The sequence below is a fragment of the Anopheles moucheti genome, chromosome 3 (genome assembly GCF_943734755.1).
Source record: "Anopheles moucheti chromosome 3, idAnoMoucSN_F20_07, whole genome shotgun sequence".
Classification (NCBI taxonomy): Eukaryota; Metazoa; Arthropoda; class Insecta; order Diptera; family Culicidae; genus Anopheles; species Anopheles moucheti.
In genome coordinates, this window is record NC_069141.1 from 38,798,397 (window position 1) to 38,812,819 (window position 14,423).

The following is a 14,423-nucleotide window of genomic DNA, read 5'->3' on the forward strand; positions in this document are numbered from 1 at the left end:
GCAAAAACATGATGAAATTTGTGGTGCATATTGAAAGGTAAGTAAGAAGCTTTTGTAGTTTAGTTGGACTATGAAAAATCCGGACCCTACATCATTTGTGGTCCGTACACCTTTTTTCATTATGGTATTATTTGTACGATTCGCTCTGTTGTCTCACTAATGTGGACAATACTTTCAATCTGCTAACCATTCCCGTTATCCTGAATGATGTATGTTCCCACGAGGAGAGCTTAATCAAACAAACGTAATGGAGCAGCAAAATTATGTGGATTATCCGTCGTGTGGTATCTTCCCACACCAACGTCTGCAATGAACTGCTGGTCGTAGTGGATACCAGCATTGAAATCATTCAAGTCTAGACCCGTCTGGTCCGTTGCTCATTTGTGGTTGACCGTATGGTCTCTTAGTCCGCAAATTTGTTCGCTCGCTGGACCGTTATTTGATAATTTCAGCGGACAGTGTACGGAAACCTTAAATGGGTACATTGTACCACGACATTAAATAATGTTTCAATTCAATTTACGAGATTTTTGAGACATATTGATGTTGACACACAGCCTTTAGGTAATTTGGGTCAAATGAATGAAGAAAACAATGATGCATAGTACTACTCAACTCGATTGTAGTTAACTCTATTCTAACGATAAACCTCTCCTTGTCGAATTCGAGCTATTGTATATCATTTGTATTCTATTCGTGTTTTTTGCAACATCTGGTCCAAAAGTGAACTTCCTCTCGAATTACTTGAGCTTTACTATAGGTGACACAAGATTCCAGATGTTATGAAGTTTAAAATAATTGAAAGAACGTGCGCTTTTGTCTTATAAACATCCACTATCAAAATTCAATTTAGCTCCCAACGAAACACACTGCAAGGTTAGTGAAGATGCTGGAAGCATAGTTTTGCATGAGAATAGCTTGAATTGTTTGCTGGGCGATGAAAGCTGCTGTCCCATTTGAAGAAGGTTTCATTCTTTAATCTGGGTATTGTAGAAAGATTCTGAGATCTGGATATTGATTTTTTTTACTCTTTGTGGGGGATTGTTTAGATATTATCGAAGCAGATGGTTTAAAGTGTTGATGTTGAGAATATCTCTCGCGTGAAAAACACATCCAATACGTGACTGAAGCTTTATCGGGCTCAATCATTTAAAATTGTCACCTTGCAGAACTTCACAGCGGTGCATTGGTTCTGAGGAACATGTTGTTAGCAAGCTAAGAATGATGAAGATTTGTAGGTCAAACTAAGTTAGCAGCTGTCACAAAGGTTATTTTTGTGGAGTGTGGAGTAGTCCTTCGATTCCATACATTCCAATACAACATTGAACATTCCCGACACACAGTTATTTGTTTACGTTAACCAGAGATGAGAGCATTTTCGCATGAAATGATACATTATGACATAACCGATACACAACAATAGAGATAGATCTCTTTCACTCTTTTCAGAAGCAAAGCCACGATCTCATGCTGATTGAAATGGCTGTGTAAAGGATTTAATTAAATTCATGTCAATGACAGTTAATCATATCGGACGTAACCTGCACGGCCACACGTGTCTCCACATGACACAAATCATATCCAAACCATGACACACAGATTCGTTGACAGGATTCTTCCACAGCAAGCCTGGAATAAAATTCAATTTCCGTTTGTTGAAGCTCTCTTTTCGATCAGTTATGAGCGATACAGATGCATGCTGCTTAATAGAAATCAACCCAACGTGTCGATAGGGATGAATTAACGAAAATGTTTAATAATTAGAGGGTACATGTACATAGGTAATTTATCAAGAACCAAACAGCTTGAAAAGAAACAGTGTATAACAGAACTAATCGATTTAGAAAATAAGATTGAAAAAATTTGGAGTGTGTTCAACACAATATGTAATAACTTGCTGCTGTCGTATGATTTATATGGTCCATAGATCATACCGGCTATAAATACAGTGTCCCCCCTTTTTGTTTGGGCGTTTGCATTCGAATGGACACACATCGCAATGTCGCGCGTATCGCAGCCAGAGCTCATCTCCGTCGATAGTTTGATTGAACTCGTTTCGTTGACCTATCAGTGTGTCGTGTCGTGCATCCTGCCGTTGTGTCCTGAGATCAGCATGTGTTTGAATATATCCATTGGTTGATGATCATTGCAAATCTGTCGCAATGCTTACAGAGGCTTGGTACGCACTTTAGAAGAGGAAGTTACTTTCCTCATCGGAAATGGATTACATTAGGCCGAAGTGGGACTCGATGGCACCAGCACTATGTGGTCTGTAATGCGATTAATTAGATTGATAGTTGCACTGCATACCAGTTACGAGTAATTTCAGCTAAAAGTAGTCCACAAAGTAGTTCGCACACTTGATCGTATATGTTGTAAATTATTACCAGAAATTTGGAGGAAAACAGTTTGTTATTGCACGGAACTAGAAGTACGAAAATTTAAATATTTAGGATTATATGCTCATATCAGTGTCGGTTTCATCGATGTGTTAGAAAACTGCACAGCATTTATATCGAGATGAACAATGTTTGAAAACAGTACAAAAAGACAAGCAATACATTTTGAGCACAATTATTAAACAGAATTATGTCCCTTAATGTTGATGATTTTTCTAAAATCCTGCTGTGTGGCCTGAAACGTTCCTTTCTCAAACTCTGGAGTGATTCAGACTCGCGCCGAATGCCTATGAACAATTGGGGCCGAGTTGGCAAACGCCATAACCGGATGATGTGGTGGCATTTCGGATTAAATAGCACTACTGCCAGGGGTGAGAAAAACCATCCCTACAGGCACATTATCTGTAGGCGAATTTGTGGCATTCCGTCCTTGCTGGACAGTATAAACGAATCTTTGGTGCAACGCAGGAAATCGTGGCAAAGCATCCCACCGACATTGATCATTCGTGGGCATGATACATGGTGTATAAGCATGCAAAATTGTGTCGGGGTTGAACTTTTAACGAGATTGACAATTTTGCGTGTGGACCATTCGCCGTTTCACGCATTCGAATGACGCAAGGACAACATTGGTAACGCACAATATCAATCATCCGTTGGATGGAATGTTGGTTTTCTAAAGGGAATGCGTGCGGAACATCCAACGCATGGTCCTTTCTGTGTTGAATGCTTTTCGAGGGATGACAAAAATTGATTTGTGGTTGTACTCGGAAAACTTTACAGAAGAGTTTCAGTCGGCGCGATCTAAATGTATCTATGTTCAACATTAATAGATACAATGGTTAATTAAATATCTTTGTAGCGAAACAATTTTATGACATGTTTTTTGTGAGAAGTTTATGAAATGTAGCATAGTTTTTTTCGTTGGTTTGTTGTTTTAACATGTTTTTTATAGCACAATAATGGAATAAAAAAACGTCTTGATCAAAGGAAGAAAAAAACAACATTTGACCTACTTCCTGTTTGATCTTGCTTAGTCTTTCAACAACATTCTTGGGAACAAATTGAGTATGACGAACGTGTTAATTTGCGCCGAATCATTTACCGCTGTCATGCAGAATCATATCTGCTAGAGATTAGCGAGCGATTTTCCTCTCGAGTGTGGTAATTAATGATACAGCGATGTACGAAAGCTGGCCCAGTTCCCAAAGACACTTATGACACTGACATAGAAACCAATGAGCTGAAGTAATCAGAAACCACAGTTTATCGTTGGATCTGATTGTGTTTCTCAATATTCCTACGATAACCCCGACAGGCTTGAATCATGCTGTGAATGTATGTTCAGCATTTATAAGGACAAAAGTTCTGACAGGGGCTAAGCATGCTCATGGACACCGCTTTCACGGTATAATATTATGAAAGCTTCTTCACGAACCAGACCATCAGATCACTATGTTTGCGTGATTAATTGATTTAGGAGGTAAGATGAATAGGCATACTTCGCCAACTTACAGGTGTGATTGATAGTATTTGGCATAGAGAGAAATAGTTATACTTATTTAGAAGCGAAAATTGCTATTGCCGCGTTTGAATTGGTTAAGGAAGCTTTCGGGATGTGAGAACTATTTTAGCAGGAATTGTTTGTTGTTTAGCAGCTTTTGTGTATAAATCATCAATTTATGTTTCCATGAACTTACTAAATCTTTTACCAAATTTTCCTTTGTTTCAATAAGTTTGGCCTGGCCATGTTGTTGGAGATTGATAGCTTATAGTGGAAAACTTTTTTTCTAACATTATAGTTTCACCACTACCGGTCTTCACGATGAATGATGATTAAAGATGGATATTAATTTGGGTCGATGTTACAGGAACATGAAGAGATGGCGAGATTTGTAGTTTTCCATGAGATTGGTGTTATCATTCATAGAAGAAAAATGGTTTCTGAGGGTGGAACAGCTGTAGGTGATTAATCAAGATAACGCTTCACCACATATTTTTTGGGCCATCTTTACAACACTCACATTAGCTAATAAACATACATTACATTATACATTTGGGAACTTAAATATGTTTGGTTTTATTGTAAGAAAGATGTCATAGTATAATTCCAGAATCATTACCAATCAAACTGAAACACAATAAGGCAACAATAAAACTCATTGCTGTCTCTATCCAGAATTAGAGGCGTATCGAATCTTATAGCTGCAACCCGCAGCTATACATAATATTAGGCCAGTTCTACACATGTTACGTAAATTGAAATAATGTCCAAACATATCTTACAGTAGCGGACTTCATACCAGCTTGCCTTAACCAAGTGTGAAATCGATGCGAGCCGTCAATTTACGTCGCTCGGTGCGCAAATCGATGCGAGCCGTCAACGTATTGGAAAATAAAAATAAAGAGCATGGTAGGCTAGATTTGAAACGTTTTGTCAGTAAATAAGTAATGTCTTGAGTTGATTGTTTAATTGTGTGTCTATTCAAAGGGAAAACAAATAAATTAAGCTAGCAATATGATCATGGCGGCTATAATGTGTTGAAAGATAATGGAATAAATAGACAACGAAAATGGTTTACTATAATAAAGTGATATCGTTTATATATAATATATTTAACTTTCCCGGTGTTGTGTGCACCTTGATCACGTACGCAGCCAGTCTATTACTCTTTGCTATCTGGGAACCGACAGCAACCGATGTGCCGTAGACTGTTCGCGCGTACCGATCGCTCTCGCGATCCTTGGGGCCCTTCTCGTTGGTGTGGCCCTTGTCTCGTTGGTGCAGTCTCGCTTCTCGTTTGTGCGTCCACTGGAGACGGTCGTTTTTCATGTTACCGTGCGTGTCTTAAGTTTATAATAAACGAGTTTTAATGTGTAATTGTCTCAGTATATATTTTTAACGAGTGACGACACAACAACTGGCGACGAGGATAAACGAATACGGTTCGCGTGATAACAGTGATAAAAATTCCACGAAAACGACGCAGAATGTCCAGCCCAGAGGAGACGCCGATCACCGAGGAGCAGCGTCGGTTATCTCAAAATGGTGCCCTGAACGCCGCGTTCTGGCAGCATCCACCATCGCAGCATCCACCACCGCTGCAATCCGACGCCCCGGCGATACAGCAAACGCTGCAATTGTTGCAATCACAGTTAGCTCAGCAACAAGCGCTCCTGGCTCAATTGGTGCAACAGCAGCTTCCCGCGCCGCAAATTCTACAGCCCGAGCAGCATCCACCGCCAAAGCCCAGCAATCCGGAGCTCATCCTCGAAGCTCTAGCCAGCAACATAACGGAATTTCATTACGATGCCGATGCTGGCGTTACGTTCGAGTCCTGGTATGCGCGGTACGATGACCTTTTTGCGCAGGACGCAGCCCGCTTAGACGACGCTTCGAAGGTCCGCTTGCTAGGACGTAAGTTGGGCGCAGCCGAGCACGCCCGTTTTATTAATTACATTTTGCCACGATCCGCCCGTGACTTCGCGTTTTCCGAAATGGTGGAAAAGCTTAAAATGCTCTTTGGCAAAATGGAGTCTACCCTATGCAAGCGTTTTAAGTGCTTCAATACGACGAAAACGCGCGATGAGGATTTACTGGCATTTACCTGCCGCGTAAACCGTGCCTGCGTGGAAGCGGAATTTTCTTCAATGACAGAAGAACAGTTCAAGTGTCTCGTTTTAGTGTGTGGGTTAAAGGACGAAGGTGACCGCGATGTACGAATCAAGTTGTTAGCTAACCTGGAGGAACGGAAGGACGCAACTCTAGAGCAGCTAGCGGAACTTTGTCAGCGACTGATTCGTGTGAAGGCTGATAGTGCAATGATCGCGCCTGGGGTTAGTGAACGAGTACACGCATTGCATGCAGGAGGACAAAGGCAGCGACACCAGCTGCCAACGAGGAACGAGCGGAATAAGGAGCGGTATCCTGAATCTAAACCCCGCAACCCATGTTGGCTGTGTGGTGCATTTCACTGGACCCGAGAATGCACATACAAAGCACACAAATGCCGAGACTGTGCTCGCATTGGTCATCGCGAGGGTTTCTGCGCTTCCTACAACCGCCGTGGCAAACGTGACAATTTTAATCGTCACAAAAACGCAGCATCTAAAGTGGTCCAGGTGAACGTCTGTGGTGTACAGCAGAATAGGAAATATGTCAACATCCTAATCGGAAAGAAGCCAGCTCGTTTGCAACTAGATACAGGTTCCGATATTTCGGTGATAAGCCAGCGTATGTGGAAGCAGTTGGGCAGACCTGACCTTATGCCGGTAACAGTTAAAGCCAAAGCAGCTTCAGGCGACACCCTTGAACTGAAAGGGGAATTCACATCGCACGTGTCCATCGGAAGTAAAGTGAGGCGAGCCACAATTCGAGTGTCGAAAGCAGAATTGGCACTACTAGGAGCAGATTTTGTAACCCTTTTCTCCTTGGGAACGGTCCCAATGGATTACTTTTGTAATCAGGTTGGAGTAGCAGAACCAATCTCGTGGGAAAACAAATTTCCAGCAGTTTTCCAGGGCATAGGACTTTGCACCAAAGCCCGTGTTTATCTGCAGCTACGACCAGACAGCCGACCAGTTTTTCGCCCGAAACGGCCTGTCGCGTATGCGATGGAAGAGACAGTCAACAAGGAGCTCGATAGGCTAGAAGGTTTAGGAATCATCACGCCAGTCGACTATTCGGAGTGGGCGGCACCGGTAGTCGTCGTAAGGAAAGCAAATGGAAGTGTTCGACTTTGTGGCGACTATTCAACCGGATTAAACTCAGCGTTGCAGCCACATGAGTATCCACTCCCCTTGCCGGGGGACATCTTTGCAAAATTGGCTCGTAGTAAAGTATTTAGCAAAATTGATCTATCCGATGCTTTCTTGCAGGTTGAGGTTGACGCTCGCTATCGCTCCCTGCTCACCATAAATACGCATCGTGGACTCTACAATTACAATAGATTGCCTCCAGGTATCAAAATAGCTCCATCGGCGTTCCAGCAGATCGTAGACACGATGTTAGCTGGAATCGAAGGCGTATCAGGCTACATGGACGACATCATTGTCGGAGGTGCAACGGAGCTAGAACACGACGCTAAATTATCGGAGGTCCTGAAGAGAATCGAGGAATATGGTTTTACTATTCGTGCGGAAAAATGTGCTTTTAAGGTCAGCCGAATCCAGTATTTGGGATATATCATCGACGTCAATGGTTTGCGCCCAGATCCAGCGAAGATAGAGGCCATCACAAAACTGCCGGAGCCAACAGACCTCACAGGAGTACGATCTTTCTTGGGCGCTATTAACTATTACGGCAAATTTGTGCCAAACATGAGGGATCTACGCTACCCTTTGGACAAATTACTAGAAACCAACGCACCATTTCACTGGACGAAAGAGTGCACGCAAGCATTTAAGACTTTTAAATCTTTGCTATCTTCTAAACTGCTGTTAACTCATTACGACCCAACACAGAAAATAATAGTATCAGCAGATGCATCTTCAGTGGGTTTAGGAGCTACAATTAGTCATCAATATTCCGACGGCTCCATTCGTGTTGTTCAGCATGCCTCAAGAGCGCTCACTAAAGCAGAACAAGGATATAGCCAGATCGACCGAGAGGGATTGGCTATCATTTTTGCGGTGACCAAATTTCATCGCATGTTGTATGGCCGCCACTTCACCTTACAAACAGATCACCGACCACTAGTACGCATATTCGGCAGCAAAAAGGGAATTCCGACGTACACGGCAAATCGCCTTCAAAGGTTTGCACTTACACTCCAACTGTATGATATGGACATCGAATACATACCCACCGGCGCATTTGGAAACGCTGATGTCCTGTCGCGACTCATACAAAACCACTCTAAGCCGGAAGCTGAATACATAATCGCCAGTGTGGAATTGGAGCAAGAGCTAAGGTCAGTTGCCATAAACGCATTAAACGCATTCCCTCTTCGTTTTAGAGAAGTCCAGGTTGCCACACAAGAAGATACCTTGCTGCAGAAGGTGTACAAGTACGTGCAGAACGGTTGGCCCCGAGACATTTCATTTGGAACAAATGCTGCGCAACTACATGATAGAAGGGAATCTCTGACAACTGTTGATGGTTGTATTATGTTTGGAGAGAGGGTGGTGATTCCAGAAAGATTGCGCACTCGATGTCTGGTCCAACTTCATCGAGGACATCCGGGAGTGCAAAGAATGAAATCAATTGCACGTAGTCATCTTTATTGGCCAAACTTGGACAGCGACATAGAAAGCTATGTAGCTAATTGCGGAGCTTGTGCAGCGGTCGCAAAAGCACCCCCAAGGGCAACGCCAGTGGCATGGCCAAAACCATCAGGCGCCTGGTCTCGGATTCATATTGACTATGCAGGGCCATGGGAAGGTTCGTACCTTTTAGTCGTAGTCGACTCTTATTCGAAGTGGCCAGAAATAGTGAAAACATCAAGCACCACCACATCAGCTACCATCACTATATTGAGAAGCCTGTTTGCACGTTTTGGCATGCCTGCAACTTTGGTCAGCGATAACGGACCGCAATTTGTCAGCGGATTATTTAAGGAATTTTGTCTGCATAACGGGATTGAACATCTTACAACGGCCCCGTTCCATCCACAATCCAACGGGCAAGCAGAGCGATTCGTCGATACGGTAAAACGAGCTTTGAGGAAAATCCAAACGGATGAAACTACGCTAGATGAGGCTTTGGACCTATTCCTCATGACGTATCGATCGACTCCAAATCCACAATTAGAGCAGCAGAAAAGTCCAGCTGAAGTAATGTTTGGTCGTCCAATAAGAACGGCGCTAGAACTACTGCGCCCTCCTACACCCCATGCAGAATCTACTTCACCGCAACATCAGTCAGCTCGTGGATTCCGGAATGGCGATACCGTATGGGCAAAACAATTTGTCCGTAATTCATGGAAGTGGATCGCCGGAAAAGTCGTTCGTCGTTGCGGACGTGTAATGTACGAGATCAGGGACCAGGAGGATCGTTTGCTCCGACGACACGTTAACCAGCTAAGGCGGCGAGACAGCTGTGGTCCATCGGTCACGAAGCAGTTGCCGTTGGATGTCCTGTTAGCAGAGTGGAACGCCGGACAAGCAGAAAACAGTCAGCGTGTGCTGACGCCACACGCAGCAGAACCGCCTCCGCTTGCTACATCCAAAACAGACACCGTTCCTGACGATGCACTTTTACCGACCGCATTGCTGCCACCATCCCAAATCGCGCAACTCCCCGAACCTATTGGTGGTACTACGAATCAGCCGATTGATTTGCCACGTAGGTCATCTCGCGTTAGAAGACTTCCACGTCGGCTAGGAGCCTATCGGCTCAATTAACTGGGGGAGATGTTGTGTGCACCTTGATCACGTACGCAGCCAGTCTATTACTCTTTGCTATCTGGGAACCGACAGCAACCGATGTGCCGTAGACTGTTCGCGCGTACCGATCGCTCTCGCGATCCTTGGGGCCCTTCTCGTTGGTGTGGCCCTTGTCTCGTTGGTGCAGTCTCGCTTCTCGTTTGTGCGTCCACTGGAGACGGTCGTTTTTCATGTTACCGTGCGTGTCTTAAGTTTATAATAAACGAGTTTTAATGTGTAATTGTCTCAGTATATATTTTTAACGAGTGACGACACAACACCCGGTGCTTTTCGAGCTGCTCTAAGTAAATGGCCTGATAATAAGGGGCCAGCAGATATTAATGTTATCCTTCCAACTATCAGAACCAGTGCAATACCGAACATCCCAGAAGCTAATATCGCCGTAACCATTTTTCCTAAAACTTATTGATTTCGCACTGCGCAAAGCAATGTTGTGCTGATGTTACGACGATGCAAGCAAACGTGAGGAAATACAAAAACAGAAGGTAAAGGTAAAGGAATCACATTTCAATGTTTTTCATTTAGCGGTTATTTCATTGTAACAAAACTGTCGTAGAACAATTAAAATTTCTTGTATCTAAGGAAAAATAGCGTATTTTCTTGATCAGGTAATCGATATCCATATGATAACAGCCTATATGTTTATAGGTAATTAATTACAGGGATTTTGAAAGATTTTAACAAAATTACTTTTATGAGAATTGCATTTACTTGATCACTTGGATATTGCTTATTTCATACTCATTGTATAAATTACGTTGTATCATCTTACTAACATATGATTGTGTCATTAAGTGTACACAAAATAAATAGTTCTAGCATCATGAATAAGTAAGAAAAATTGAATCTTATGAATTATGTTATTGCCGCATGAATTTTTTAATGCGTAATAGTTCTCTGACTTTGAATAAAAAGGCAATTGAATGGTAATCAAACTTAAAAATATGCAATAAGTTTGCTAATGTGTCGTATAACTGTAAATATTTAAAAAAAACAACTCGTGCTTGCAAGTCTCTTTTACTACGAAGCTATAATTTTCAAAATACAGGCAGGTTTTCGGAACATCCACTTTATTTCCACCCCTTCCAATTGTAGAAATTAAGTGTTTCTGTAAATTTGACCCCCTTAAAAAAATGTAAACGCGTGCCGAATTTCCCACTTCGATTGCAATCGTTTTACTTGCTGCCCATATAAAGTACCCATGGCAAAATTCAATTAAGAGAGAAACAGTTTACGAATCATTTAACGAAGCCAATTATCTATTGTGGATATACCTTTAAGCTTTTCACTTCATTTCATTGTACAAGCTCCATCTATCATTCAATCGTACAGGGATGCCCTGCCTGTTTTGTTTAATTTTCAACACGGTTTTGGTAGTTATAATCACAACTGAAGAATGGTTGTCTAAAATAAGTAGGTTGCAGAGTGATGAAGATAAAAGAAAGCCAGAAAATTGTTTGTAAATTTAAAACGATCATTAACGGAAAACCCATTAATGATGGAATCAAAACCGCAGGGTTCATTCCCAGATCGGATGCCAAACTGTCAATCAAGTTTTTCTCTAATTCATTCTATCTTTGCTAAAGAAATGAATCTACCGTTTATTCCCCAATGTTTGCTTTATCGATTCTCGATTTTATACTTCAGATTGCCAAGATTAATGACAGCCCTGGTACGAGATAGAGTTCGCCCTTTTTATAAGCTTCCTAAAACATGTCAGCGCTTCTCGAAACGTCTTAATCACAGTCCAAATAAGAGTCATGTTTCACGGAAGCCACTCAAGAATGGGGTTTGCTTGTCTCATGTCAACAGGAAGACAAGGTCTTGTTCCAGTGAAACAATGCGTCGACTGTGGGCGGAAGATTTAAGCAAAAGGATGATTTTATTCTACTGACAATCACGGCATTGTCCTATTAAAACCCTGATAATGATGTTGGGAAGTGAGGTGGAGATGTAAAAGCTTTAAACTTATATACTGCTGATGGATTTTTGTAAGTGGTGAATCATGTACTTATCAATTTTTGACTGCTTTGTAAGTACTCTCATTTTATGCTTGAAAAAAGGCGATGCCATATTGCTTTAAATGCTCTCTTAAGATCTTCAATAGTAAACCTTTTGTGTGTTATTTTACAATGAAACATAGTTAAGAATTAAGGTATGTTATAAAAAGTTTGCTTTTTAATTTACTATTTAATGACTTTCAAGTACATATACTCAACTTTAAAAAAATAAATAGGTGCAATTCCAGGATTTTGTTTGCATTTTTTCTTAAAAAGGAAATAATTTCAATGAGGAACATCTTTGTACGATGTGTGTCACGTTTCATACTGCTCGTTTATGAGGGCAGCAAGCTCCATCCAATAAATGCTCTGTGAGTCTAAAGAATTTAGTCAAATGCCATACCAAGGTTTTATAAAGGCATACCCCAAGGAATGGAACTTTCAGAATACCTTCACCCCTGAGGCACAATGTTGAAATATTTTCAATTCTCTATGTTTTTTTCGTTCCTGTCGTTCGTACGAAGACAATTTCTATTTTACGAAGGCGTTAAGGATTACAAAGACATTCGTTAATCTATTCAAAGCGTAAAACATGGTGCAACAAATCACTGGATCCCTTGTGCTTGAGGTAACTGGAATTTCGATTAGATTGCAAACCAAGTTAACAGCCACAATCGTATAGAAATCGTTTACCGTAGGATAGATTGCTCATTTCAAAATACCTCCTATACCACTTGAATAAAATAGAAGCATAAGCACTTTTAGTAGTTATATTGCGATGTATGCTCTTTGTGAATGATATTATTAAAATGTGTATAACTTAAAGGATAGTTCGACAATACCTCGATATTAAAACATGGTATTAGAGAAGCTTTAGCAAGCATTGAAGCAAGATTGTACAATTCTGATAAACGCTCAGCTTGATGTATGATTGATATGGAATTGTGTTTTTACTTATGTGAATTTGGCTTTTCTAGCAAATGACGCATGAAGTAACCTTTTAATTTTGAGCCCTTTTGACATTTGCTGAAAATACCGCATCGTTCATAGTTTAAATGTTTTTCAACGAGTGTGAGTGAATTTAAGGATTATTACGATTTGGAAAATAAGTCGCTTGAGAATGATGATCCCAAGCAGATTCCCATTTAGCAGATGCTGTGGTTATCAATACAAAAGATTCATAGATAATTTAATTAGTCCTAGGGTTAGTTTTGGGTATCCCTTTCTAGCGATCCATTTTATTAAGACGATAAACGCTCCCAAGACTTTCTGTCTTGGGGTTGTTTATTCGGGAAAAGTTGTGTTGTCGGATAAATTGATGGATTCATTTTACACTTGCAGCATGGTATTCTAATTTCTACACGCGGATGTTTATCGTTTTTGAGCCATGCTTCAAAACAAATTAATATTCATACTTCTTATAAATAGTTTTACTCTTTGAAAACTATTATACCATTCTTCCTCGCTATCTGGAAAAAAGAAATCAAATGCGGAGTTTTATAAAAGTACCAAAACAAATACAAACTGGTTGATTGATGCATTATAGTTTACATTTACGTAATTATTATACGTAGTTTCAAACAGTTTTAAAAATATAAAAGCATTATAGTTTTAATCATTCACCTATGGGTTCATCGTGTCATTTATGAGTGTAATGTAATGTAATGTTGTTTAAATTAAAATAACATGGACATTGAAAACGTATAGATATTATTTGTAACATTAATTGCTAACTAATATGAAATAGGAAATTCTCATGTTACAATTCACAAGAGTCCTGTGACCTTTTCTAAACTCTAATGAAAATCCATAGTTAAACAAGCACTTCTTCCGATGCTTTTTATTTGCACGACGAACAGCACTAATTGAATATTTGCTCAAATGATTATGCATAGACACGTTGGGTGATAGGGAGAAATCTCAATGAAGGACGATTTGAGCACTACCCCGGGTAGTTTTTTTATTTTGCTTCTCTGACATTTTTCAATTTACGCTTAAAATACTTTACAAAAAATAAAAGCATAATAGCTTTTTGTTTCTTGATTTCCACCACTTTCCACAATTGTTATTCGGATTAATTATATTTCATGATAGTCATGTAAGAATCTTCATGAAAATAATGTCATTACATGCACATCATATGGTCGTTACGCATCATCAACGAGAACATAAAATATTACTGAAAGTTTAAAATTTTTACGTTATTCTGTATACTACTGGTGAACTACGACCGAATTTTCATAGCCAACGTGTTGCAGTGTCGAATTTCTATTCGTTTCTGGGTGGTTTGTTTGTTGTATGTGTTACATTTAGTTTCAGACACTTACCCTTACTTCTAACTTTATGATCGGATGCATTCAACTTTCCACATGCAAGACTGCATTAGTCAACTACCCTCTGTACCACTGACAGAAACGTAGACACGTTACAATGAAGTAGATAGAAAATGGGGTGGATAATTTATTTATAGACCAAGGACCAAGGGACCAAGGTTATCGTTTGATGAGTCATAGAAGACTAATGATGAAGAGATTGAAAAATCAAGTGATTTTTACTATGATGTAAATGTTCGCAAACTTGTAATATTATTACTCTGCGAAACGGTGAATGGAAGTCATAATCATAATAAATAAAAAAA

General features: G+C 40.4%; 1 protein-coding gene across 1 annotated transcript; it reads left to right on the plus strand.

The window, feature by feature from the left end:
• The first annotated feature begins 5,390 nt into the window (after positions 1-5,390).
• On the plus strand, positions 5,391-9,366 carry LOC128302680 (uncharacterized). The gene is made up of 2 exons (XM_053039544.1): positions 5,391-6,236; positions 9,238-9,366. The coding sequence occupies exons 1-2, from the start codon at positions 5,391-5,393 to the stop codon at positions 9,364-9,366; spliced, it is 975 nt and encodes a 324-aa protein (XP_052895504.1).
• The last annotated feature ends 5,057 nt before the right edge of the window (positions 9,367-14,423 follow it).